Source organism: Apis laboriosa, unplaced genomic scaffold, assembly GCF_014066325.1.
Source record: "Apis laboriosa isolate Shangri-la unplaced genomic scaffold, ASM1406632v1 scaffold5_cov152, whole genome shotgun sequence".
Classification (NCBI taxonomy): domain Eukaryota; kingdom Metazoa; phylum Arthropoda; class Insecta; order Hymenoptera; family Apidae; genus Apis; species Apis laboriosa.
In genome coordinates, this window is record NW_025223857.1 from 4,313,975 (window position 1) to 4,339,649 (window position 25,675).

The following is a 25,675-nucleotide window of genomic DNA, read 5'->3' on the forward strand; positions in this document are numbered from 1 at the left end:
AAAAAAAAAAAAAAAAAAAAAAAAAAAAGAAAAAATAATAATAAAAAATAAAAAAGAAGAAGTATCCCGATAAGAAGGTACTGGAATTTTAACCAGTTATCCTTCCTATGCGTTAGATAAATCTGAGTAAATTGTTTATGTGGTTTTCGAACAGAACAAATGTTCTCCTCGAGAATCACTCGCGGTTAACTACGACGAGTCCCGTGGATGTCGTTAGAAAAATTACGCGGATACGTGTGCGTCCGCCCGGGATGGAGCTTTGAGACATCGTCCTTGTTCCTTTATTATAAAATCATCGATTGTGTAATTGATTGAGTGGATAAGACGATGTTCTCAATAAACGTGAAGAGAATCCAGGGCCGCCAATTCGGTGAAGGATTTTCGAGGAAAGGTCTTCGTCGAAAATCTTCATGAACAGTCTCCTTGAACCGACAAGAATTCTGTACAATTACAGAATAAATTCAACGAGGTTGTGACCAAGAAACAACATATGGGATCAGCTTAGATTGCAGTTTATAATACTTAACTTTAATACCTTAATCGTAGGAACGCGGGTCTCGCGTCTTTTTAAAAAAAAAAGAATAAAACAAGTTTTCGAATCCGTGTGACAGCGGCGATGGCGAAAAACTTAATATTTAATTGCGACAGCGAAATCGAAAGGTGTTCGCATTGCTGATCAGGAAGAAAAAAAGAAAAAAAAAAAAGGCATATGCATGTACACATTTATATTACGACCACGAAATATAAGCGATTGTGATATCCGTGCATATGAAAATACAATTTGCCAGGATCGTAGATTAAGAAAATAAATTATGGGACTTTTTTATGCCAGTTAGTAAGGGATCGAGTTTGAATGGTTTTTCAATCAACGGATGATGATAAAAAGATAGAGACTTGATACTTTTTCGTGTTGTAACGAATGCACGCGCATTGGGATTACATATGGATGTATATGTTTCGAATGTTAGGAAGACCATAGTTGGTTGGCATACGAAGCGCACGCTGTCTACAGAACACATAATATTTAAGCTCTCGCGTATATTTTTCTCATTTTTTTATATGATACCTTGAAATTGCATTCCCTTTTTAATATTCACGCACATTCTACAAAAATGTAACAAGGAGTGAATTTTTTTTGTGTGAAAAAATATAGATTTTTTTTTTTTTTTTATATTAAGAATTCTCATGTCTTTTCTTGGTTTGATCAATGGCTCAATTTCAATCATTGCAATTTCAAGGTAATCGTTAACATGAACAAAATAAAAAACAAATCTGCGCGAAGTTTTTTAATTTTTTCAAAAACTATAGTAAACAAAGTCTAATGGTAAATATATCATATTCAGATATTCTTTTGCACACCCATTGTTACTCACCTTGTAGATTTTCAGACACAGACCTCTTTAGCATCCCGGGACGTTGATCGCTATACCCACGATTAATAATTGAAATATTACACATAAGAAAACAATGATAACGACGCTAGTATTAAATTTATACATACTTATTGGACGTGTCAACTCCCAAGCACTTTTGACGATCTTCTATTTCCGTGTTTTACACTGTGTTCATCGTCGCTGATTGGTGCCTAAAATCGTTACGTTTGTTGTCAGTGTACAATGATAACGAAATCTCATTTTCGAAAATAGAAGAAACGAGAGAGACGTAGATTTAAAGAGTTAAGATGTTGCGAGGGATGTGACACCTCCGTATAACATAAATATACATATAAACTACACGTATGTAAGTAACTTTTAGAGTATTTGAGTAAAAAAAGGCATACATAGTTGATAGCGTTTTATTAAATGTTGTGAAAAAGTCTCTTGTCTGTCGTGTAATGTGTTGTCTTATTATGTGTGCGTCTTTTTGTTCTTTGTTATTTCGTCCTTTTATATTCATGATACCATCCTTCAATTCCTTCATTTGTTACGTTGGAAATAGTTGGCAAAAACTCATGTTTTATGTGATTCTTTTCTATGTATTGTACCTTAATCCGTATTACGATCCTGTCATATAAGTCATGTTAATTGCATAAGATATCCGGTAATATTCACATAACGTTATGCAAAAATATTCTTTCTACATTTAATATACTTGTTCTTATTTATTGCGATAATATGCGATTAAAAGACACTAACGTGTATTTATTATTATTCATATGAACGAGGTGAGAAGTCTTACGAAATATTAGAAATTAGTATTATAGTAATCTAAATATCTACATAAATTTTAATACGTTTTTATAACGAAAATTTAAATAACCCGCTAAATAATTCAAATTATGTATCTGAAATTGTAGATGCGCGCGCACGCTTAGTTTCAATATGGCGTCCATAGCGGGAATCCTGTACGTGTCGCGGTGGTGTTTTTTCTCATTATTTTTCGAAATATAAATCATATTCGAAAGCGCGAATACACAAACGATCAGTTTTTAAAACGGTAATTCATGTGATGTTCTACGTGGCAAACTAATTTGATTCTAAATGACTCGTTTCTTCTTCCTGTTCGTATGTCGCGAGGAGTGGGGACGACGCGATGGAAGGGAAAGCACTAGTAGTTCTTGAGTTGAGTGCCTCTGGAAGTAAGCGCTTGCCCGTGAGCCTGTACGGTAGTTCGATTGGTGCGGTGAATTTATTATTCGACTTTTTTTCTTCTTGTTCGATCGTTGAAACGCGAAAATAAGAGATCGAGTTAGATTCGATGTGTGGTGCGAGATTCGTGTTCATGGCGTAGTTCAAAAATTCGCGACGCTTTCGTGAGAACAGTTAACACGACGGCGTGCTAGTGTCGTTGACGTTTCGTGTGTCAGTGTCCTCTCTCTTTGTTTCTCTCTCTTACGCTTGCCCTTTCTCGATTCGGTCTTTTTCTATCTCGTCCCTTCTATATACGTTAACCATTGTATCACAAGTCGCGTCGTTGCTGCAATGTCAGATGACAGGTGTGAGGCGCTATCATTAGTGTATATTAACGAGTCCTTCGAGTGTCCTGCGAATTTAGGATATGCTGCAGAATGACGAGTGCAAGGTTGTTCTACCGGAAGGGCGGCGAAGAGGACCGAAGACGACGACCACGACGACGATCTCGAATTCCCTCGCGCTAGCGGTGGGCTATGAGCGCTGACAATGGGGACGACTCCTTGGTAATTATCATACCTTTCTCTTTTTTATTACTCCCTCCTGTTTTGTCTCTCTGTCTGTTTCGTGTTTGTATTGCGGACAGTGAAATATGCAGGTTGACAGAGCGCGGTTTTGTCGTGCGGAAATAATCGTGGATTTGAAAGCTCGTTCTTTCTCTTTCTTATTTCTTCTCTCTCGTTTAACGTAACGCGGTCACGAAGGAAATATTCCTATTGGCGGGAATATTCTTAAGAGAACATATGTATTTCACTTTCGTGTCAATGATAAAACGTTTTGATCGCGTATTAAAAAAATTATAAAACATTTGAGAGAAGGAACATTCCTTATCGTAATTTTTTTTACGTAATCAATGAAACAGGAAATAAAATGTTTAAATAACAATCATGAAATTGCACGATTGCGTCGTCGGCGTGAATCGATTTCGATTCACTTTATACGTAACGAGTTTCAATCTTTTGACAATTATTAATTATGCTGACTAATCGGCTCGCGTGAGATTTTAAACACGAAACATTCGATAGTTTCGAAGAATGAATTTAATAAGTTTAGCAAATATTTATCATAATTTAATCTTATATGAGAGTTACGTTATTACCAGTAATTTTCATCGTGATGAAATACGAGTTTCAAAGCAATTAAAAAAAGGACTCGTAGATCATAGATCTTTATTACATCGTTTAACGTTAATTGCTAATAACTTGGATGCTGTCACGTGTTTCTGGACCACGTGATCCGAATGGACAGTCTCATCTGTACCGAGTAAAAGTAATTTCTTGCGGTTAGCGTTACTTCTTGCTCGATGGTCATAGTTGTGAAATCCGCTTTACGTTTCGTAAGCTCGGTTAGCCACGGGACAAAATGGGACGAGTGTAGAATATGATTTTCGATCGGAACATCGTCTAAAACGAGTTCTCTACATTCCGTAAGAATCGTTTTTGATATCACACGTATCTCCCTTGTTTTTCTTTCTCTTATTATGATTTTATTCGAGGATCTTGTCCAAAGATAATCTCTTGTTCGGATTTCGTTGACCTTTGTTCTCCTGTCTCGTGGACGCAATCGTAATGCAACGAATAGCTTGTACTTGGATGGAACACGTTCAATAACTCGAGAGTCAATGAAACTCGCGCACGCCTCGCGCACGCGAAGGTATGCTTACTATCGAGGGATGTCGTTCTGTTTATGTTAGAAATTATTCGGTCGACCATATCGCTCTCGTATATTACGCATATGCTCTTTGCTTCATAACTCCAGTTCGAAATTGATTTTAGGCCATTTATTTTTATCATTGTTGTTATTATTTCTATCGCTATTGTTACTATATTCGACGATTATAGCCTTGCTTGTGCTATGAAGAAATTAGATTCAAAACATTAGTTATTCTCTTCGGTTGAACACTCCACGAGTGTTGTCTTCTGCAAAGTTTCCTTCTCGATTAAAAATTCCACGATCGCGTTAATCCTTTACTTTAGTTCTTGGTCGATGAGAAAGGCAGGACGGTATAACGCTTATGAGAATGCAAAGTAATACGTGTCAAGTCTAACGAGGCGCGTCGCGGAATGCAGGAGGCGAGAAAGAAGTACGGGTTTTGCGAATGTACAACTTTTTCATAGATACAAGGTGTTCTACAAAATATTCATAACTTGATTGTTTAAAAACCGATTTTTCTGCAAAAAATTAATCCATGACATACTGAACTAAATTTAACCCATTAAATCTTGAATAACAAACACAGAAAATCTCGAGTGAAAATTTTTACAATAATTTATATAATATATATATATATATGTAAAATTTTACAATATAGAGATCTATTTCGTCTATTAATTCTCTTGTATCTAGAATAATCGTATGATTATGTTTGAAATTAGAGACATATTAGAAAATTAAATAAAATTTTCAAAAATATCGAAATATCGTAGAAAATACAAGATATATATCCTTAAGACTTTGAACAAAAATGTATACGTTTAACGTTCTTGCAAGTGATCGTAATAGAAAAAAAAAAAAAAAAAACGAAGAGAAAGTTACGTTAGTTTTTATACGCAATATGGAGTCTCGAGTCGGTTTCTCGCGAAACGAAGATACTTTCGATCGACATTTTAGAGCACCCTGTATACCACTTTGATTTCCGTCTTGGGTCACGCTTTCATCGAAAAGGAAAGGGAACACGTTCAAGCTATTCTGTGACGATTTTGTAACGATATATACATGTATATATATATATACATATATATATATGTAAAATCCGAATATTCTCCCGATATACTATATATGTGATCGAAGATAGGGATTCACAATAGTGTCTATCTCGTGGTTGAAAATTGCTCCATTGTTGGCAAGAGATATAGGTTCGAGACACTCCTTCGGGAAATACATCTTCGGCCAGATGTTGGAGAATGAACGAGGACTTTGTGCAAGAAACTCGAACGATAAACGAGTCGATCTGGAGCGTTCAGTAGTAGATGGTAGACGTACCAATGCCACGGGTACTGTTACTTCTAGTTATTCGACCCAAGGTGAAAATCTATATTATAGATATTTAAAATGATAAAACTGGATAGGGGAGGTCTTCTAATTTTCTAAGATCCTTCGTACTCTTCGTTTTCAAATTAAATCGTAAGATTATTTAAAAGTAATCGAATCGAATTAGGCAGTACATAGATAAGGTATTGGTTAAAAAAAAAAAAAAAAAAATAGGGTGAGAAAGGAGAATAGTCATCGCATCAAAAAAAAAACTAAAATTTATTTCATCCACGTATCGATTTCACGATTAATCTATTAAACTGTTAATCGAGGAAGATGAGTTAACTCGTTATCTCCAACTTCCCAATGAATCCTTGAACTTAATTAATTGTTTATCCAGTGATCCTCTTCTTTGATCCATCAATGCATTTGTAACAGATATATCACAATACTTGCACATTACATTCATTCGAAAATAATTCGATTGAAATAAATTCATACAACTTCAATAAGTATAATCTGATTACACGAAGGATATATTCTATTCTATTCAAATAATCAATTCTTGTTTGATATCACACGTAATCTCTCCTCCGCCCAAAGGAGAGAAACGGTCGCAACGTAATTTGCAATACATTAAACGTTCTCACTCTCGATCGATTGTAATTAATCGCAGGATTCACGGGTATCGGTTCAGTAGGCCGATCCTGTTCTCTTTCCCATATCGATGTGTCATACGAGAGATGGATTCTCGCGTATCGATTTCACGTTGAAGAAAAATACGCGACCGCCACGAGCACGCACCGTCTCCACCGGTCCACGTTACTTTCACGTTTCCGTTCGGTCGCCGTCGACGAACATCGGAGATCATCGCGGGAAACCCAGACAGAGAAGGATAGAAAGGAAAGCGACGCGGTCGGGAGAGAGAGAGAGAGAGAGAAGGGGGGGAGGGGGCGAGGGAGAGATGGATTCTTCTCGTTTTGTACTGAATTCTGAATGGACATCCGCCTTTCTCACGATCGAACCACGCTCTCGTGAGAAGATTGATTCGTGCGAAGCGCGTGCTGAAGAATTGGAGCATTGGAGCGGCGTATCCACACGCGTATTTTTTTACATCTCGTACATTCGCGTACGTACGTCTGCTTCGTTTGTGTCAATATTGAAACAGACGCGATGTTTAGACAGGGGAGGGAGGGGGAAGGGAGAACAATTAGACGTGAATGAATATGAAAAAAAAAAATGATTATTTTATGAAGGATTTACAAGAGTTTGGAGGAGCGAGTGTATTAGTGAGAGTACAAATTTTTTCATCTTTCAAACTTTTTTTAAAAATTCAATGGAACGAAACTATGAGATCGGAGAGGTTTGATACTGAGGAATGCATCGTGGAAATTGATAAATATCATTTTTAACGAGAATGCAGATCTCGACAATTCTTTTGTAACCGCCGTAATTCTTGGAAACTATACCTCGTACGAGATATTGGATATTAGATCCACTTAAAATCGTTTAACGCGATTTTCCATTTCAACGGAAGGAGTTATATACGAGTTCAAACGAGACGAAGGTTATTATGTTTAAGCCATATGTTGAATTACGAGATTATACGTTAGCAAAATAATTTTTCTTTTTTTCTTTGTTGCATTGTATTTACGCGCACCGTAGAATTATAGAAGCGTGGAATATAGAAGGTTTATAAGGGAGGATCGAATCGTGGTAGAAATTGCGTCGACCATTAAGGAAGAAAAGGAATATTAAATCTGCTCCTTGCTCCTTCCTTTCTGTTCTTATCGAATGGTTTCGAGATAATACAAAAGATATAAAAGCTGGATAGGAGAACAGATTCTCGATGAGGAGAAAAAAAGAGAAATAAAAAATACAAGTCTCGGTTTAGGTTTAAGAGGCTTGAAACCGCAAAAAGGCCAGATCTGCAGACGTTAATCATAGAAGCGTCTCGTGGTTGAGCTGTTTCTTATTCGAGTTGTGAAATTGGTATCGGCTACGAAAATCAAACATTTGTACAAGTGGCAGGAATATATTTGATCATAGCGATTAAAATATTGTCGATTTTACAGAACTTGATAAATTGGAGAAATGTTACTTCCTAATGCGATAAAAAATTATTATCGCTATTTCAGGGAAAAGTTAATAGCGAATATATGCAAATAACTTTCTCTTTCTATATATATTCTCTCTATATCTTGAATTAACTTTTAATTGTTTCATCATATAGTATGGCAGTGTATTAAATTATTCCAGATGTTATAAACATGTTCTCTATAATCGGTTAAATGTTTTATTGAAGTCGAAAATTCCGCTAATTTTATTATATTACGTTAGTAAAGAGCGATTTAATCTTAGAAATATAAATTGTAAATATAGAAAGATTAGCTTTCGAGCTTTCGAACATCTCGTTCGTCGCGAATAAAATTATTATCGATTAATTTTTATCGCCTCAAATCGAATTCAAATCGAAATTCAACAGACGTCACATCGATTTGATGAACTGTCTAACTCTTTCGACCTCGATTCGATCTTGCTCTTAATATCGTTTCCTCGAACATTCGCGCCATCCACCATCTTCTTATTTCGCGCTCGATCTCAAATATATCCCCTCTTTTCCTCTGAAAATCGAACACTTGACGAATCATCAAGATTTTATCGAAATATATCGATTTTCGTGAAATCGATTCGTGATTCGAACGTGACTCGTGGGTTTGTGCGTGGGACACGCACACGTATTCGTGACTCAATACACCTACGTGAGTCTGAAATCGCTCAAGGTTTCGGCGTGGTGCAATTCGATCGACTGATTTCGCTTGTTCACGAACGAAAGCGATGACAATAGCGAATTAAAAGAGGGAGGAGGAAAGAAAAAAGTAGAGAATGGACTAGACAAGGAAATAAATTCACAACGTGATAATAGTTTGTTGCACACACGACGATTAAATCAAAATCGGGAATCGCTTCAGACACAAAGAAATCGGGGTTTTTCTTCTATCCGCTCTAATGACTGGGAACAGCGGTAGTTTGACTACCACTGCTGGTAAACACGTGTTTTACACCGGCCGATCTCGTGTGAAAGTGGAGAAATTTCGCGAATAGTATATGCCACGCAACGTAAATGATCGTCCTTGAGTAATGGCCATTTTTTTCTCTCTCTCTCTCTCTCTTCACTTTTATTTCATATTTTTCAATAGATTACTTCTCCGTTTTAAAACATTTTAAATCGAGACGAATAACAAATTGATATTTTTTTCAAGTTCAATTTTTCGAACAAATTGAAGTCTTGAAAGATTTAAAAATCGCACGATTTAAAATTCACTCGATGCATCTGCTTCATTCTGCATACAACAACAATTTGCTTAACAATTTCATTCTGCTTGTCGAGGATGCTATTATCATATTTACTTCACGCATTCTTTCCTCGTTTATTAACACCTGTTACACTCCTCGATCCAACTCCAAGATTCAGACCGTAATATATATATATATATATATAACTGTTTCGTTCAATCGTAAATCCTATCAGCCACGATTCCTCTATTCAACTCTTCCCTCCTTCATCGATCTAATGGCCATGACCTCGCTCGTTGCGCTAAATCGATTTTTCTTCGAATAATCGTACACTCGATCGATCTTTTGATTTATCGGCTCGCTCTCTTGGATCGATACGTCGTTTCACGGTTCCGTTATTTCTTCCGTATCGAGGCAAGTTGCGTCGCCCAAGAGATTCATCAAACGTTTCGAGAGAAGAAATCGGCGCTCAGAAATGGATCCGCGAGAGTAACGGGGTTAATGAACATCGTCTCGCCTGGGGCGAGCGTTTTATCGACCACGCTCGCCTTTCTAGCCGTACATTGCGTGTACACGCGAGCAGACGCACGAGAGTCGCGATTCTAAGAAAGTAAACGACCTTAGGACCGAGGAGCACAGGCTGGATTATAATTATTACTTGTCTCAGTCGGCTTAGAAACTTAGAGGCTATGAATAATGAGGTTGTCGGTTTGATACGAGCGGATGTTTTCGATTCGCCGTTAGATTTTTTTTACATTTTCTTTTCTTTTTTTTTTTTATAATTATCTTGATACGTAAAACAGATACGCAGTAAATACGTAGCATTCGGCGTTAAAACTAATTTTTTGCGATGAGTCGGCAGACAGAAATGATGGACGTTGAACAATTTCTCGTCAGAATCCGAGTTGAGTCTCGATATTGAGATTTTCTTCACGATGATAATATCGAAGAAATTGGAACGAAGGATCCTAACCTTTCTTTTTTTCCAATCGTTTCGTTCGATCAATTCTTCAAAGCGAAAGGTGTTGAAACGGAAGGAGAAAAAGAAGAAGCGTATCTTTCGACGAGTTGCCGCTGTTTGAGGGGCAGGGTTTGTTCCCCCGTTTCGATTCCAGGGTGGTGAGAAGCTGAGTATCGATTTTTCCACGGTGCTGGACCGCGCTCTCGTGTGCAGACTGGCACGAGTGGCCTGTTGTGGAGTACGCGTATATACGCTCTAACAAGATTTACTGTTCGGTGAATTGCACGCGAGAACGGATGGGGAAACGAAACGAAGCAAAACGGTATACGTGTCGGCGAACGAAATGCACCGAGTCACGTATAGGCGCGATCACACGTTGCAAACGCACCACGAAATCCGCGAAAACGTGAATTTCACGTTTCAATCTGTGACCTCCCAGAAGCTGTTTTTCCATAGGTAATCTTGAAAGTGTCCTCATGGAAGGAGAGATAAACGAATGGGGAATTATATGGAAAAGGGAATTGAGCTGGAGTGAGATCTTATTCGGATTTTGATCAGGTTTCGATCGCTGGAGGACATTTTGTTTTTAGAGAAATTATGGAAATTGTATAAGTTTTTTCTTTTTTTTTTTTTAAAACCATTAATCTTCGAAGGAAATTTAGCTTTGACTCACAAAATTAAAGGAAATGTTGAAAGTGTAAAAAAAATCTCAAAGCAAGGTATTTAGAAGCATGGCGCATCTTCAAAGCTAAATTTTTCTAATTTTTCTTCCCCATTACTTTCACTTCATATTAAAAATTAAACGAGATATCTCGTCACACGACGACGACGAGACATCTTGTTCGCAGATGTTGAAGGGTTAACGAGGAAAACACCTCTCGAAATAACCAGTTTTCGAAGCGATCTCCAAACACGAGTCCCTTTCCTTCTCCGTACACCGCGTGTAATTTTATCTTTTCTCTCGTTAAAAATTATCCAAGTTTCCCTTCAGGCTACCTGTTATAATTTCACGCGTTATATTTATCCCCCCATTCACCGTTCTCTCCCGCTATAAATCAGTTTGACGGTGGTTGCACGGTTACACACGATTACGTGGAATCGAATGTTGCGACGAGATGACGTAGCCTGTTACGTCAGATTCAGCGACGTCACGGTTGCGTTTTATCGGCCGCATTCGGGCCAATGGGGATCGGGCCGTGGCGGATAGGTGATAACGAGTGAAATGTAGTTCGATCATTGTGCGGGCGCAATTGCTTATCGATCCACTCGCGCCCGTTCAAGTTCGTACCACGTCGCGACCCTCGTCAGGACTCGACATTGTCTGGGGTGGCTTTTAGACTCCCTTTGTGAAGGTCTCTCCCTCTCCCCCCCTTCTCTCTTTCTCTTTCTCTCGATTTGAGAAAACGATCGATTCTTGAGAATTTTGCACTTTAGTCTGGGATCGAGTGGTTCGTCTAAAAAAAATGAGAAGAAAGAGGAATCGTGTGAATATTTTGTTGCAAAAAGCATTTTGTTGCGCGTACTCTCATCGTCCAATAAGAGTTTTTCTATTAGTTAAATGTGATGCTATGACTAAATAGTGTATGAGTATTTTTTGTAAGAACGAATCGGATGGAATACGATTTCAGAAGATGAAAATTTATTTATACACCAAGTTTAGAATTTTACTTACTTCGGCATAAAAATTTTATTTCACAATTCTTCGTCTATTAAAACTTACATATAAACGTTTTCTCGTAACATGGTTTAAGCGAAAGGTATCCTTTCAACAGCGGGACACAGCGATTTCGTAAAAGAAATCTGTTTGCATAATCACCTCTGCGATAATATATTTCGTTAAAAAGAAAAAAAAAAAGAAAAAGAAATCTTCGCGTCCTTCCATGGTCTCGTATCATAAAGGCCGGCATGTTGTACTCGGCCACCCTCGTTACAGCTTTCTATCACCCTCGAGTAGAGTGTAGGGTGAATTTGATGACTCAGGCCGCTTTATGTGGGGAATGGAATTACGTCTCCTGTTCCAGAATCCCATCTATTCACCATTGTACGAGAGGAGACAGGGCAAACATCTTGATGTCGAAGTGGCTCCTTTGCTTCAGAGACCTTTTGCAAAGTGGCGTCTCCAACATTTGAACAATATATATATATATATATGTATTTCGAATTGGGGTCTTCTTCAAGCTATCTTCGAGATTGTTTCCTCTGATTTGTTTAAGGGATACGGGATTAATTTGGGGCAATTTTTTGAAGCAAGCAATTTGAAGGTTGAGGAGTCTTGAATTGTTGAATTTCAAAGAAATGTTATCCGTGTTTCGTGAATGGATTGAAGATAGCATATCCTAATTTTGTATACATTACGTTGATGGAAAAATGATGTCGATTTGCGATAGATAAGATATATGGTGAGTCAATTTTAAGTGGTATATATTGTTTATTTTTTTTAAATAGAATAATATTTTTCCATCTCGATAATATATTTATATCATTCAAATCGGCTTCTTCGAATGAAAATTATAATTAATGATTTAATTATCGAACAAATTAAAGAATCTCAATAGATCTTTTAATTAGGATATTGTTCTTTAAGCAACTTTGTTTTAATTTTAGCTGAACAATCCTCTTTTATGAAGTCATAAAAATATGATTCTTAATGAGTTAAAAAAGAATCTTGAAGCAAACAATAGGGATTATATAATTGATTAAACAAAACGATATAACGCATAACGTATCATAATGTAGATACAACTTATTTTCACGAATTACTTTCCCACGAATATAAATTAAAAAAAAAAAAAGAAAAAGATTTTTATTTCGTGGAATTTTATTTCAATTTTAAGATATAAACGTGTTGCAATATTATACACAAATTTAAACCTGTGCGATATAATAATAGAAAGTGGATAAAAACCAATCAACTTTGTATTATCGTCCCAGAATTTACTAGCTCCCTGTTCTCGAACGAAATTCTCTCTTAATGTAAACGCGTTTAATAAATATCTAGATAGCATCCCGATTACGCGTAATCGTGGGAGACAGTGTCGGATTTCCAGGATTCGTGTAGAAAGCGTGACCGAAACGAAATCCGATATTTTAAAGACTCGTGTGGAGACATGCATAAATTTTTCCGGGCATGCGATAACTATCTACTTGATTATGGCATTACCGACACGCGATCACGAAAAAAAAATGTAGCAAAGAAATGGACGAATTTAAATGGAATTATGTCTGTGAATAGTTTAGATCAGCGATTTTCAAACTATTTTCTTCTCTCTATATTTTCTTCTCTCTAGGTATTTCTTCTTTAAGAGTAACTGGCATACATTTTGGAGAAATTAATATAAAATTGTTAAGAAATTATATAATAACAATATTCTTAAATTGGTGTTAGTTATATCTTGAGAACCACTGCTCTAGACTGCTCCGAATAACTAGCCTAAGATCCATGCTATTTTCACTTATATACGTATGTCTGTGAAAATTTACGGTGTTTAAAATGGAAGATATGTACGTTTCTTTTTTTTCCTTTGGAAATTTTCTTTAGTTTTTGCAATTGAACGTGAAATTTGTGTCAATTCCAAAGAATTATGTTAGTTGGTCAGATTAGAGATAAATTTTATGGTTCAAGAATTGAGAATTTTTAATTGATTCTGATGATTTGTTTATATATTTATGCTTGTAACGTATGCGACAGGATGCAACAATTGACGCATGATTTCTTGTTAAATGGGATTGTACGTCATTCGATTACATTCCAGCTATGATGTGTTTATTATTTTTTTTTTTCGATATCATAGGATTGTATATTAATGTTTTACGATATCGTATTCCTATATGAACGTATTTCTGATATTTTTTGAAATAATCCAAATGAAAATGATGCAAGTAATGATTGATCATCCATACGATAAAATCTGGCAGGCGAAATCGAATTTATCGATCGAGTTCTGCTCGGTTTCTCCAGTAGATAATGTCATGCTTCAACTTTATCTTATGTCTCATACCAATATATATATATAGTTATATATATATAGTTATATATAATGAGACATCTTATTTTGTATAAAAATCAAACAACACAAATGTTTTTAAATTTCGAAATTAAAATTAAAATTTCGAAATAAGAAATCAAATTCATTGCAATCAACAAATATATAAAATATAATAATTCTAAATATTTCTACAACAACATTGGTATTAGAAAAATTTAAAACCTGAAAATTTCACGCAAATATTCATCCGTTCAAAATCATATCCATAAAAATATCTCTCTATACGTTTCTCATTTCATTATTTCTCGTTTAACCATATTTTCTTATTTTACTTATTAGTTTTTCGTAGTTTTTAGTTAGACGTAGATAATATTAAAAATTAATCCAAGATTTCAATATCAAATTACGAGTTCCCGGGCAAAACGTACGTTTCGTTATGTTAGCATATATCCAGAAATTTTCGCCGCTCCATCTTGACGCTCGCAATGTGGGAGTCACGGGGTGACGAAGATTTACGTCAGTGCACGGCCCACGATGATAATGGAGACAAGTGGTGGACGTAACAGCGTGGTCAGTTCGATTGCATTGAGCCGAATTGCGTGTTCGCGCCGCGAAGAGTAGTCAGTCGTAGTCGGGACGGCGAGCCGCGCGGTTCACTCTACGAGCCGTGTCGCGTTCCCGGCGTGAAATGGTCGCGTGACCGTTTCCCTCCCTGTTTCGTGCTCCATCGTATATACGACCACCTGTGCCCCATCTCGGCGTCGTGGCGGCGGAGTTTTCGGCGGCTGCTCGCACGTGCGTGTGTGCGTGGCGTCTGTGCGTGTGCGTGTGGAAACAGAAGTCGGGACAGCCGGGAGAGAAAGGTTCGAGGGCAGGTGTCGAGTTAGTACGAAGTTTGCCGGGGATTGAGTCGTGTTTCTCGGGGTTCTGCGGACCACGTCCAGTTCCCTCCAGTTCTTTGTTCGAAAGCACGATTTTCTCCGGGAGGAAGAAGGCTGGTGTTCGGTGAGTGATCGATTTTATTCGAATTTCGAGGCTAGATTTAAGAATATTATTATTATTATAGGATATGAGGAGGATATTGCTGGGATTGAGTTTCGCTTTTTTTTTTTTTTAATTACGAGAAAGGAGATAATTCTTAGCATATATCAATATGGAATGATCGACGTTCCTTATTAAGAGAAGTCCTCCGTGATTTCTTTTTTTACATATAATTAGAATTAGTCTGCGGATATTTATATATATATATATATTCATATTTCGAATGAATGCAATTATGTAAAAAAAAAGAAAAGGAAAAAACATGATTGGAAATAGAGATATTAGTATTAGTTATAATATTATAACGAATATTTTATTTTACATTCGTTCGTAATATGCGCATTTATATTTCTCAAGTATATAAACATTCGCAGTTCTGTTCGTGATATGTTTTCATTAAATCTGACGATATCATTGAATTCCACGAATCTTACTTCCTATAAATATTGTTTATCTACCGTACGAGTTCTATCGCGCGTGTATTGTATTTGGATCCTCTCACCTTGCTATGGGTGAAAATAATAAATGGAGAATCCGAGGTTACGCGAGGATCGAGCTGTTCCGTTTACCGGTGAATTTTTACCGGTTTTGTTTTCGAGGGAAAACTATGATCGAGCAACGAGATAAATAGTAGGTGTGCAAGGTTGCGGTCGCGAAATAGTATCGTGGCCACGAGATCTCGTAAAGATACATGCTAAAGATCGAGCTATGCTTTTTTTTTTTTTTCATTTTCCTTTCATTACGAATTCCGTGATATGTTGATAGAACGTCGTTTCTAACGTTTGATTGATCGGTATTTTTAGCAAACTTTGCATCAACGTTAATATAGATTTTCTTGATTACATGGTTAGAAGAGTGTACTACTTATCGCGAATAAAAGTGCAGAAACAAACTGTAATGAAAGGTATACGAAACGGGGACGACTTATTTCTTTTCTTATAACGTGGTTATTAAGGACTTTGATCCATCGTTTTCTTTTCCATTCGTGAATGGATGAAACGTCTTTTTGAATTCAATTTAAACCTATCAGAAAGAATAATTCTTGGATCGATTATATCATTTTATTAGTTGCATATTTAAACCTCACGATGGAAATGTTTGTTATCGATGATCAAGCAATGGCAATTCGTTCGATTGGAAGATTTAATTTGTTCCCACGCGTGTTGGCGCCTCGCAATTGTGCCTTTATCGCTTCCATTTGATGACTATCAGTGCGTATTATCGTCATGTTATCAAACTATTAATAATAAGGATGTAAGAAGAAAGGAAAACGTCGAGTATATAGTTTATATAAATTTTCTGGCGCGTCCTTCAGAATCGAACGATTATTAAATTTTATTCGTATAATTTTTTAATGGTATGATATTTCCATACAATAAACTCCATTTAAAACAGTTTATATAACGAGTTCGTACAATATGAATTCACTGATTCTCGTTACGTATGATTTTTCCATTCAAATAATAGGAGTTTATGTTCAGAGAAATGTATTCAATCGGTGAGAATATCTTTTATGTTAATTTTTGTGCACTCGTCATTTAGAATTTTGATATCATTCCCAACAATAGAGATCATCCTCGTTCGGCATATTTATTATCGATTATTAAAAATTAAAAATTTTATTATTGGAAAAATCAAATAGTTCAGAATCGGTGGAAAACTTTATCAATTTCATTACCAAACTTCTTTGCACGTTTTTTTATCGCGTAATATTAATATTATACAATATTTATTTTACACAATAAAGGAAGTAAACATAATTTAACTTCAAAAATTATACAATTAATAAATTTACGATTTATATTAAACAGAAAATTCTGTCGTGAATAAAAATTGGATGAATAAAATGTACATTTATAAAAAATTTCTCCAATTTTTCCAATAATTTATTTATAAATGGGAATATTCGATCGTATAACCATCATGCATAAATATTATACGTATTTCATTTCGCTCGAAATATCCATCCTCGTAGCTATGTAGGTAATCTCTTATCGAAGCAAATAGACTCGTAGCATAAGGGCGTGCGGACATATCGAATGGGTTCACCGTTTCTAGGAACGCCTTGGAAAATCGAGCGCGTTGTTACACGTGTTTGCGTGTGAACGATCGCGCACCTTGTGCATTAGCCGCGCATGACTAATCCGTGTGTTACGCGTTACCTTATAATCCGCTTATTCCATTCCGTTGTATTTTAATTGATCGTCGCCTCTTTAAAAATTGTGCAGGGGATCGCACTCGTAACGAGCAAAAATAGACGATTACGCGGCCGGAATTCTTGGGCTCGCAGGTTTTAGATTTAAGATTAGGCATGCCTTTTTAGCTATTTTAGCCACCCTTTTAGTTTCCCGCCAATCTTTTTTCCTTCAACTCTCGTATCACGAATATGCAATATAATAATACAATTATAATAATATAATAACGTGAAATTGTTTGAAGGTTTGTTTTTAGAGCCTTCAATTTCATTTTCAAAGACTTCTTGTTATTTAAATGGATCGAATAAGGTTGACGTTAAATGTTCTCAGGACAGATCAGGACCTTTTTAATTATTCCGTCACCACGATTTCGATCATAATTCCTCTCGATGAGTGGATTTCCCAAACCAACTCCCGATCCATCGTAAGATCCAATATTTGTACAATCCCTTTTGATAACATCTCGAGGAAACAAAAAGCCGATTGATGAAAATACCCACCATCTCGGATCGGGATTGGCTTTTGAGATTGGTCCACATCCAATTTGTTCCTCCAACGTTTTATTTTAACAACGTTTATTTCGAATCGAATAGCTGAAAATCCTGAAGGAGATTTTCAAAATAGACCCAGAGGAGATGAATAGACATCGTTCGATTTATGGACGCGTTTGAGAATAAAACTTTGGAGGATAATTTTCATTCTCGCGCACGTCGAGAATTGGATAGTCAATCGTTAATCGTTCATTAATGAAAAATACTCTTCAAAGTTTACTCCCAAATTGAGGAAAACGAATTTCTCGCGCTTAGTGCTCGTATCGATGAAGATAACCTTCTTCGATTTTCGAAGAATTTCGAATTTCGAACGAGATGACACGATGAAGAATGTCTCTCTAGGGCAAGTTGGGGAAAAAATGTAGCCGCGAATCGGACGGAATGGGCAGAAAACGAGCATGGGCAAACAGGCGGATTTCGACATCAACTTTCGAACGAGGCACGGTTGAATGGATCGCGCGCGTATATCAGGTTCGAGCACACACGCGGTCGGTGGCACGTGCAACATTCTGGCGTGTCGAGCAACGTAGAAACGGAGTAATTTGGTCGTACGGTTTGGCACGAATTCCGTAACCGGCATTTATACGAGTCTCGCGATTAAAAACGGGCCATCGTCCAAACTTCGTCGAGGATTATCGCGAAACACAAGGAGAATCGTTCGATTTTACCCTTCTCTCATTTTTCGTTTCTTCGTTTCATTTTGTTTCCTGTTTTTTTTTTTTTTTTCATTTTCGCTTCGCTCGAGAAAGGTGATGGATCAAGGTTGGCGAATACGGGAAAACCGGCTCGAATATGTTAATGCATCGTGCGACATCCGCGTCTCGTTCGACCCCTTCCTTTTCGTTTCTTTTATCACTTGGACGCGGCAACGATATCTCGTCGCGGTCATATTTAATTATAGTTCGCCTTATTTACGAATGGTGTTGAAGTTAGAGGGGAAAGGGGCGGTTTAATTCATCTCGTGAATCCGATGGATTGAGTAACTCGCGTCTAATTAATCGAAGTTTTTCTATCTATTTCTTTTTATTTCCTTTCTTTTTTTTTTTTTGTTCGTTAAATAAAGAGGAAAGTTTCGAAAATAACATAGGAGAGAAAGAGGATTGGATTCAATTTTTTTCCCCTAAAAGGATATTTTTCAAATATTTACAAAGGATGGAGAAAATGTATTTATTCTCGAAATTAATCTTTTTTTCCTTCCCCTTAATCTTGACAAGTAAAAAGAAAAATATCAGATATATCTGGATAGAAGAAAGAGAAACAATCTGTTGGACCCAAAGATATAATCCTCTTACGAATCTGATAAATCCATAAAAACTGTTACAAAAACTCGCTAAAGTTTCTAAAACGCGGTGTTTGGTAAAAACGAAAATGGAATGTTTATCCTCGAGACGAGAAACGCGTAGAGGCGCAGTTTTTGCCACGTGGAATTTAGACTTATCTTATTTTTCGTGTTCGGTGTTGGTGCACTTTCACGGCCTTTATTCGTCAACCGACTGAGAAACGCCTCTCTCAGTTAGCCATAGAAATTATTCTCGGTTATAAATCACAGGCGTGCGCTTTCGTTTTTCGTTGGACGCCGTATATACGTCGAAAGGATGCCTGACTTGGCGACATTCGACGTGATTCGCAGAAAGGTAATTGATAGTCTCCTACCCGGCGACCTGAGCAAGCACTATTTCCCTTTCGAGATTACGACCGCTTCAGAAAATTGTTCCGAATCGGGTGCTCGAGTTTCTCGTTTCTTTTCCTTGAAAACAATTTATTCATTTCGTACAACGCCACCGATATTCCAAAAAAAGTCGATGGAATCGCCATCTCGTTGCATTACTACTAGTGAAGTAATCGAGTAGGAAATGCGATTATGCTTGCTAAGTTGAAGGTAGAGAGTTATTTTGGATCCAATTTCTTCACGAGTAATTTCGAATAATTTTTTTCTTTTATTTCCATCCGTGAAAACGTGACGATGAATTTGTCTAAGAAACTTTTTCCCTTATATTCGTAATGAACATATTAGGAAATAGATATTTTTTACAGTTACAGCATTGGAATACGATTGCCGAGTGTGATTTTTTATTCTTTATTCGTAACATTCGTAATTATTTTGAAAATGATTAAAAAATTATTATGCGCGTCATGGGAATTCAAAACTGTTCTTTGTGTTTTCTATTTACGTAAAGGCAATTCCGAGTAAGATTTACTGGTTAAAACGGATCTATTTGATAGTTATAACTACGAAGAATTGATTGTCTTGATATAAAATGATGGTAAATTGACTTCGCTCCGATAGAGACTCCCTACGAAGACTCGCGGTTAGCCTCGCTTGATAAGTACGTAATATAAGGTCACGGTGTTAATACGTCGTGTTATTCGCCGCGAAACGTAACCATTAACAGAACTGTTTGTACACACAGCTCGAGTTCTGCCAGGCGAGTTCGAGACGCGTATTCGAAGAATAAAATTTCTCTCAAACGTACGAGATTTGATCTAAAGATTATAGACGATTACGGATGAGTTATCCCTCAACTCAATTCTCTAAATTTTGATAAAATATGGAAATACTCGGATATTTTCGTAACTAACGAGGAATAATTGAATGTTTCAAACAATTCCATAAATAATCTTTCAAATAATGCGTAAATATTTTCGCGATAAATACAATTGAAATTACGATAATTAAGACAGTCGTAATTTTTATAAATTGTTTATAAAAAAGGAAAAACATTATTGCAAGCAGAATTAAAATTACACGAAATTACTTATATGGATGCACGTATATAGATTTAATAACACAATGCACGAAGTTTTCGAATGGTTCGTGAGCCACTCATTGTCCCGCGCGTTAAATAAGAAAATAACGTAACAGTCGAGTCATTTGAGTCGCCAAATGATTCATACTCGTGAAACGCGCTGCAGCTTAAAACACGCTTCCTGCTATGGAGAGCGGGTCCACCAGCTCCCTTTATGGACAATAGCCATATTGCATAATGCGCTTGAATCGCCTGCATTTTTCGAGCAAACTAGATTCGAGACAAGATCCCACTAAATCGTTTCCAATATCGATAAACAACTCCAGGTGATTCTTTTACCTGCTACGAATCGATTAATCTTCTTTTTTTCCCCTTCCTTTCTACCTGGAATCGGAAAGGTAAATTTACTTTAAGGGTTTATGAGAAATGATTTTCATCCTCTCGAATACGACGATTAGGGGAAGGTTAGAAACAGGTCGATTCGATTTGGAATAATTTGTGTCATAATTTAATTCAAATAATAATAATTTGAGCGCGTAAGAATATAAATAATGTAATTTTCGAGATATAAAAATAACAATTCGACCCAATTTACCATTCTTATTTTAGAAACGATATATAAGAAAAGTAGAAATTTTTTGTCTGAGTCGAGATTAAATAAAATATAGGATATATAATTTCATATCAGTGATCGATATAAAAAGTGTCGAGGAAATTTATATTTCTGACGAAATTATTTGTCACGTTGGTGTAACAGAACAGGATCACTCGAAAAATAGCATCGAGTCAAACAAGTTTCATACTTGATACAACACGACTTTCGTTTTACTCGAATAACACCCAACCCTGACCCATCGTCCAAGACTTGATTTACGACCACACAAACAAGTATTTAAATTTCCTCATCCTCTCAGAATAAAATTCCCCAAATCTTGCATAAATTCTTCCAGTCACGATCCACAAGGGAATAACCAAGTCTAAACTATCGACTCGATGAAATTAAAATGCGAAATTAAAAAAAAAAAAAAAGAAGAACCCAACAATCTCGCAGTTAATTTCCTTCAATCTACTTCCACTGAGAAATACTCTCTTGAAACAGCCGTTTCCGCGCACTCCACGTTTCCAATTTATGAATCATATGAGATATCGCGCAAGTTTCTTTAGTCACGGTTCGAAGTTTACCAGCCATTCTTCTAAATTTCCATCGAACCGTGTACACTATGAACTATTCGATTTTCTTCGAGTCACGGTTGGTAGACAATCGTTAATTGAATTTGCGAACGGATGCGCGAGAAACGATGCAGAGAGAGGAAAGGGTTAAGACAGAGAGAAGCAGAGTGTCTCTCGTGGCAAGCGGTGACAGGGCGTTCGTTTTATCGGAACGAGGCGTCGACGAGCATCGACACTCTTTTATCAAAGTCGACCAGGATTTCGTTCACAATCGTATAGGTTGTCCTCACCTACCTATTTTTATTATCCACCTCGACCACTCGTCATGATATCTCCTTTTTTTTTATCCCCCTCCCTTTCTTTCGTTTCTTTCATCTTTCGTGTCAATTCTTCTTTGTCCGATTTGTGATTTCTTTCTAACAATTTTCGATTCCTTTGCTTCTTTTTTTTTCCAAGATTTCGTATTGTTTTCGATGGGTTTAAATTAAGTAGTTTCATTAAGTCGTTTCGAACGAATTCAACGTTTTCGTGGATATTAGGAACGTGTTAATTTTGCGTGTCGAATCAGATTTTGAGATGAAGATTTTAATTGAAGGTTTTGTTTTATACGCGGTCTTGTGTCAAAAGGCAATATCTGAAGCGTTATTTGACACATTTTCTATATCTTCGAATTACGAAAAAAAGAAGCTGGTCATTCGTCATGTCCAAGGATGACGGTTTGTTTTGTTTTCAAACGTTAAATTTTATCATAAGTATTACGATATTGCATTACTGCTGCGTAACAAATCGGCACGTGGGAAATTCTAGTCGCACAGAATAGATACTGACGCGTCATGCATCGTGAATTGACTTGATAAAAAAAAAAAAAAAAAAAGAAGAAGAAGAAGAAATTCTCAGGTTTTTTCACGCATGAAAAATCTTCGTAATTCGGTTCTTTGCTCTTGTATCCCAGTTTCAGTCAAAGTGTTTTTACGCTTTTATTATTAGTTTATTATCACATATTATATAAATATCAACTTTTACGTCATGTTGTTTAAACATTATAATATAAGGCAAATTAAATATTATTCTCGTCGATGGAACGATGCGAAAACAGTCACACAGTGTAAACATTGTGGGTGTGCAAGGTTCATCGCATAGACAAATTTCAATTTAATTTATCTTTACGTTGCCCTATCACGACTTCGCTTTAAAATGTGAAAACTCACGTTGGCGGGATTGGCGAGCGAATTTAGAAAATACGCGCGGTTTTCAGGCGACAGGAAGCGCAATTTCGCCCACGCGTTGCAGCTACATCCTCTTTAACGAAAATGCTTTCTGTCATCTGTTCCTTCCACGTTTCGACGTCGTTCGTATTCTTCAATTATCGAAGAATCGATCGTGGTTGATTTCCTCCCTTCGAAAACGAGTGTAGGAAACCGATGCCTATTTTTCTTTTTTTTCTTTTTTTTAAGTAAATATCGTCAGTATCTTGAAAATTAGAATGGGTAAAAATAGAATTTCTTTTCCTTTGTTTTTGCTTTATACGCGAATTGATCGATTTTACGAATCGTTGGGAAATGATTCATTTGGAATTTATAGGTTTAAACTTGTAGATTGAAAGGTACGGAGGATATATACTCAAAGATCGAATGATTAACGCGAAATTCCACTGTTTTTTTTTTTTTTTCTTTATGTAAGTTTATTTTTGAAATTCCAATAATTGTAAACTCTTATGTATTACGATGTTCAAAGTTTGATCAATTTTTCAATGAACCTACGAACATTAACCATTCTCCATCTTTAGTAATCTCAAAAAAATTCTCTATAATCTGTTATCATCGTAAGAATGAAATAACCACTTCGATATTCTTCTGTTACTCTTCCTACGTTATTCAATCACTCGATAACGAAGAATCTCGTAAACGGAGCAGCTCGATTTAACGATGCACAACATTTTATCACTGGAAATAATTTCTAAACAGATAAAAGAGAGAGTTTTATTTAACCTTGGATCGCAAGTCGCACTTTTTAACAAGTCTCGATTCGATTTCGATAATGGAACGTCTCTCTGGCATCGTTCGCTTGTGGGAATTGAAACGTTCGAATCGATGATAATTTCAGTTGCTCGTATCGCCAATAGCGATTGGATCCGAATCATGATTGTCTATCGATCAGTTTTATCCAACGAATAAAATTGAGAATCGAGATCTCTGTGAATTCGATATTCTTTGTCCTCTCCTTTTTGTGATCTTGTAAAGAGGATTGTAAAGAGGATTTAATAATATCGAGAAAAAGGAGAAAATTATTCGATATAAGATATTTCACCACCGAAACAATTCAACAATTCTTGATTTACGATACCAGAAAAGAAAATCTATACATATGTACGAAATATATACGTATAGTATACTCGTTTGAATGATTGATCGATTCTAGAGATAGAACAAAACAAATAGAGAAATTGTTATATAAAAATATCGGTCGAGGTTTATTTTATAAGTAATTGAATTTTGTCCTCGTTTCGCGCAAACATCAATTACTCATAACTTAACGAACAATCGAAATTTTTGTCAATTCTCGCAATTACTCTATTATTCCCTATATTTCATTTCATTTTTATCGAAATTAATAAAAAAAAAAAAAAAACGAAGATAAATATATAGTGCGGCTCTAGTGGAAGCGCAGTTTCCAAATCCCTTCTCGACTCGTTAAGATAAACAAAAGTTCAAAAAACTCAATCCCGAGTAGAATGAAGGTTTGGAAGAAAAATTAGCGGTGGATAAATTGTGACGGTCAGATGAATCACGAGACGAATTGCACAGGCAGAATCGAAGTGACGGAAGAAGGGGAAGTTCCGCGGACATTCACACGTGGATGCTGTGGCCTGTGTTGGGGGATGACGGGCTGAGCCCAACGTCGCCCCCGGCGTCGGCCAGTGTCAAGGGGGTGAACAAACTGGCGCCCCTGCTGCTCTGCGCCCCCTGCAAGCCCACCAGTCACAGGAAGAACCAGAATTCCACCCAGTGGTACGTGCAGCAGGTAAACAACAACACGCAAAACAACTCCCAAATGAATTCGTCATCCTCGTTTCACTTTGCCCTCTCGTTCGTTTCCCTATTTCTCTCTCTTTCGATTTTTTCTCTTTCTTTCTTTCTTTCTTTCTTTCTTTTCTTTTTCTGGCCCCTTTTATCTTCTTCTTTCATTTTCTTCTTCCCTTTTTCTTCTTCTTCTTCTTCTTCTTCTTCTCGATTGTTCGTTATTTATCGATATTTTCTTTTCGCTGTTGCCTGATTATGGGTGGTTCCCTCGTTTCGTTCTTCTTTTTCTCGCGTGTGTATTTTGTGTTTAGTTTTTTTTTTTTTTTTTGAAATAGAGTCTCGTTTCACAGCTGGGTTCGGCTACGTGACTTTGAGCGTATACAAGGGAAAATAAGAAAATTCTTTGGGTTGTGCGGGTTGAAGAAGTTTCAAGCGAGAAATTTTGTATAGAGCGTTCGAAAAGTTGGAGAGTTTTGGATACGCGTTTGTTTGTTTTAGAAGAGTTTTGTGAGAGAGGGTGGTTGGAAGTAAGACGTTTTCGAGTAAATCTTGTGAAGTCGTTTAAGTAAATATTAGTGTTATATGGAGTGTATACGCGAGGGATGTAATCGGATTTGGAAAAATAGGTCAGAAATTTTACACGCGTATCTTTCCCAAAAATATTAAAAAAAAAAATTAATTATATTTTCTCGTTAATAAGATAAATCTATTTGAATATTGAGATATTTTTTAATAAAAAAAGTAAATGGGAAAGTGTTATCGATTCCTGTTTCTTTTTTTTCAAAAATGAGAGACAAATGTTAAAAGTTAGCATTAGTTTAAGATTACTGTGATCAATTTTTAATGATTCAATAAAATTCAACGAAATTGATGATCAGAAATATCGAATAATGCAATCATTTACGTGTCGAACCTATCACAGCTGGAAATCTGATTCTATTCAATTAGAAAGTGTCGAAATTGCCTGTTCGTTTTTCTTGGTAATACGATTGTTTCCGTATTCGGTAGATGATTTCGATTCATATTCGAATAAATTGTGCGAAAGTTCACTCGAACGTATTCGAGTCGAGTTTCGATTCGAATCGTTTCTTTGATAGATGCATAGGA

General features: G+C 36.4%; 1 protein-coding gene across 3 annotated transcripts in view; it reads left to right on the forward strand.

Annotated features, from left to right (window-relative positions):
• Positions 1 to 6: 6 nt before the first annotated feature.
• Positions 7 to 25,675, forward strand: part of LOC122718170 (ral guanine nucleotide dissociation stimulator) — a 38,740-nt gene continuing 13,071 nt past the window's right edge. Inside the window, exons 1-2 of one of the 3 annotated variants that reach the window (XM_043942973.1) lie at positions 14,552 to 14,849; positions 24,353 to 24,569. In XM_043942973.1, the coding sequence (XP_043798908.1) occupies positions 24,405 to 24,569 (165 nt within the window). In that variant the 5' untranslated portion in view covers positions 14,552 to 14,849; positions 24,353 to 24,404. Of the gene's footprint in view, positions 3,137 to 14,551; positions 14,850 to 24,352; positions 24,570 to 25,675 lie in introns of those variants that run through there. The other 2 variants (XM_043942971.1, XM_043942972.1) reach the window with 2 other exon arrangements.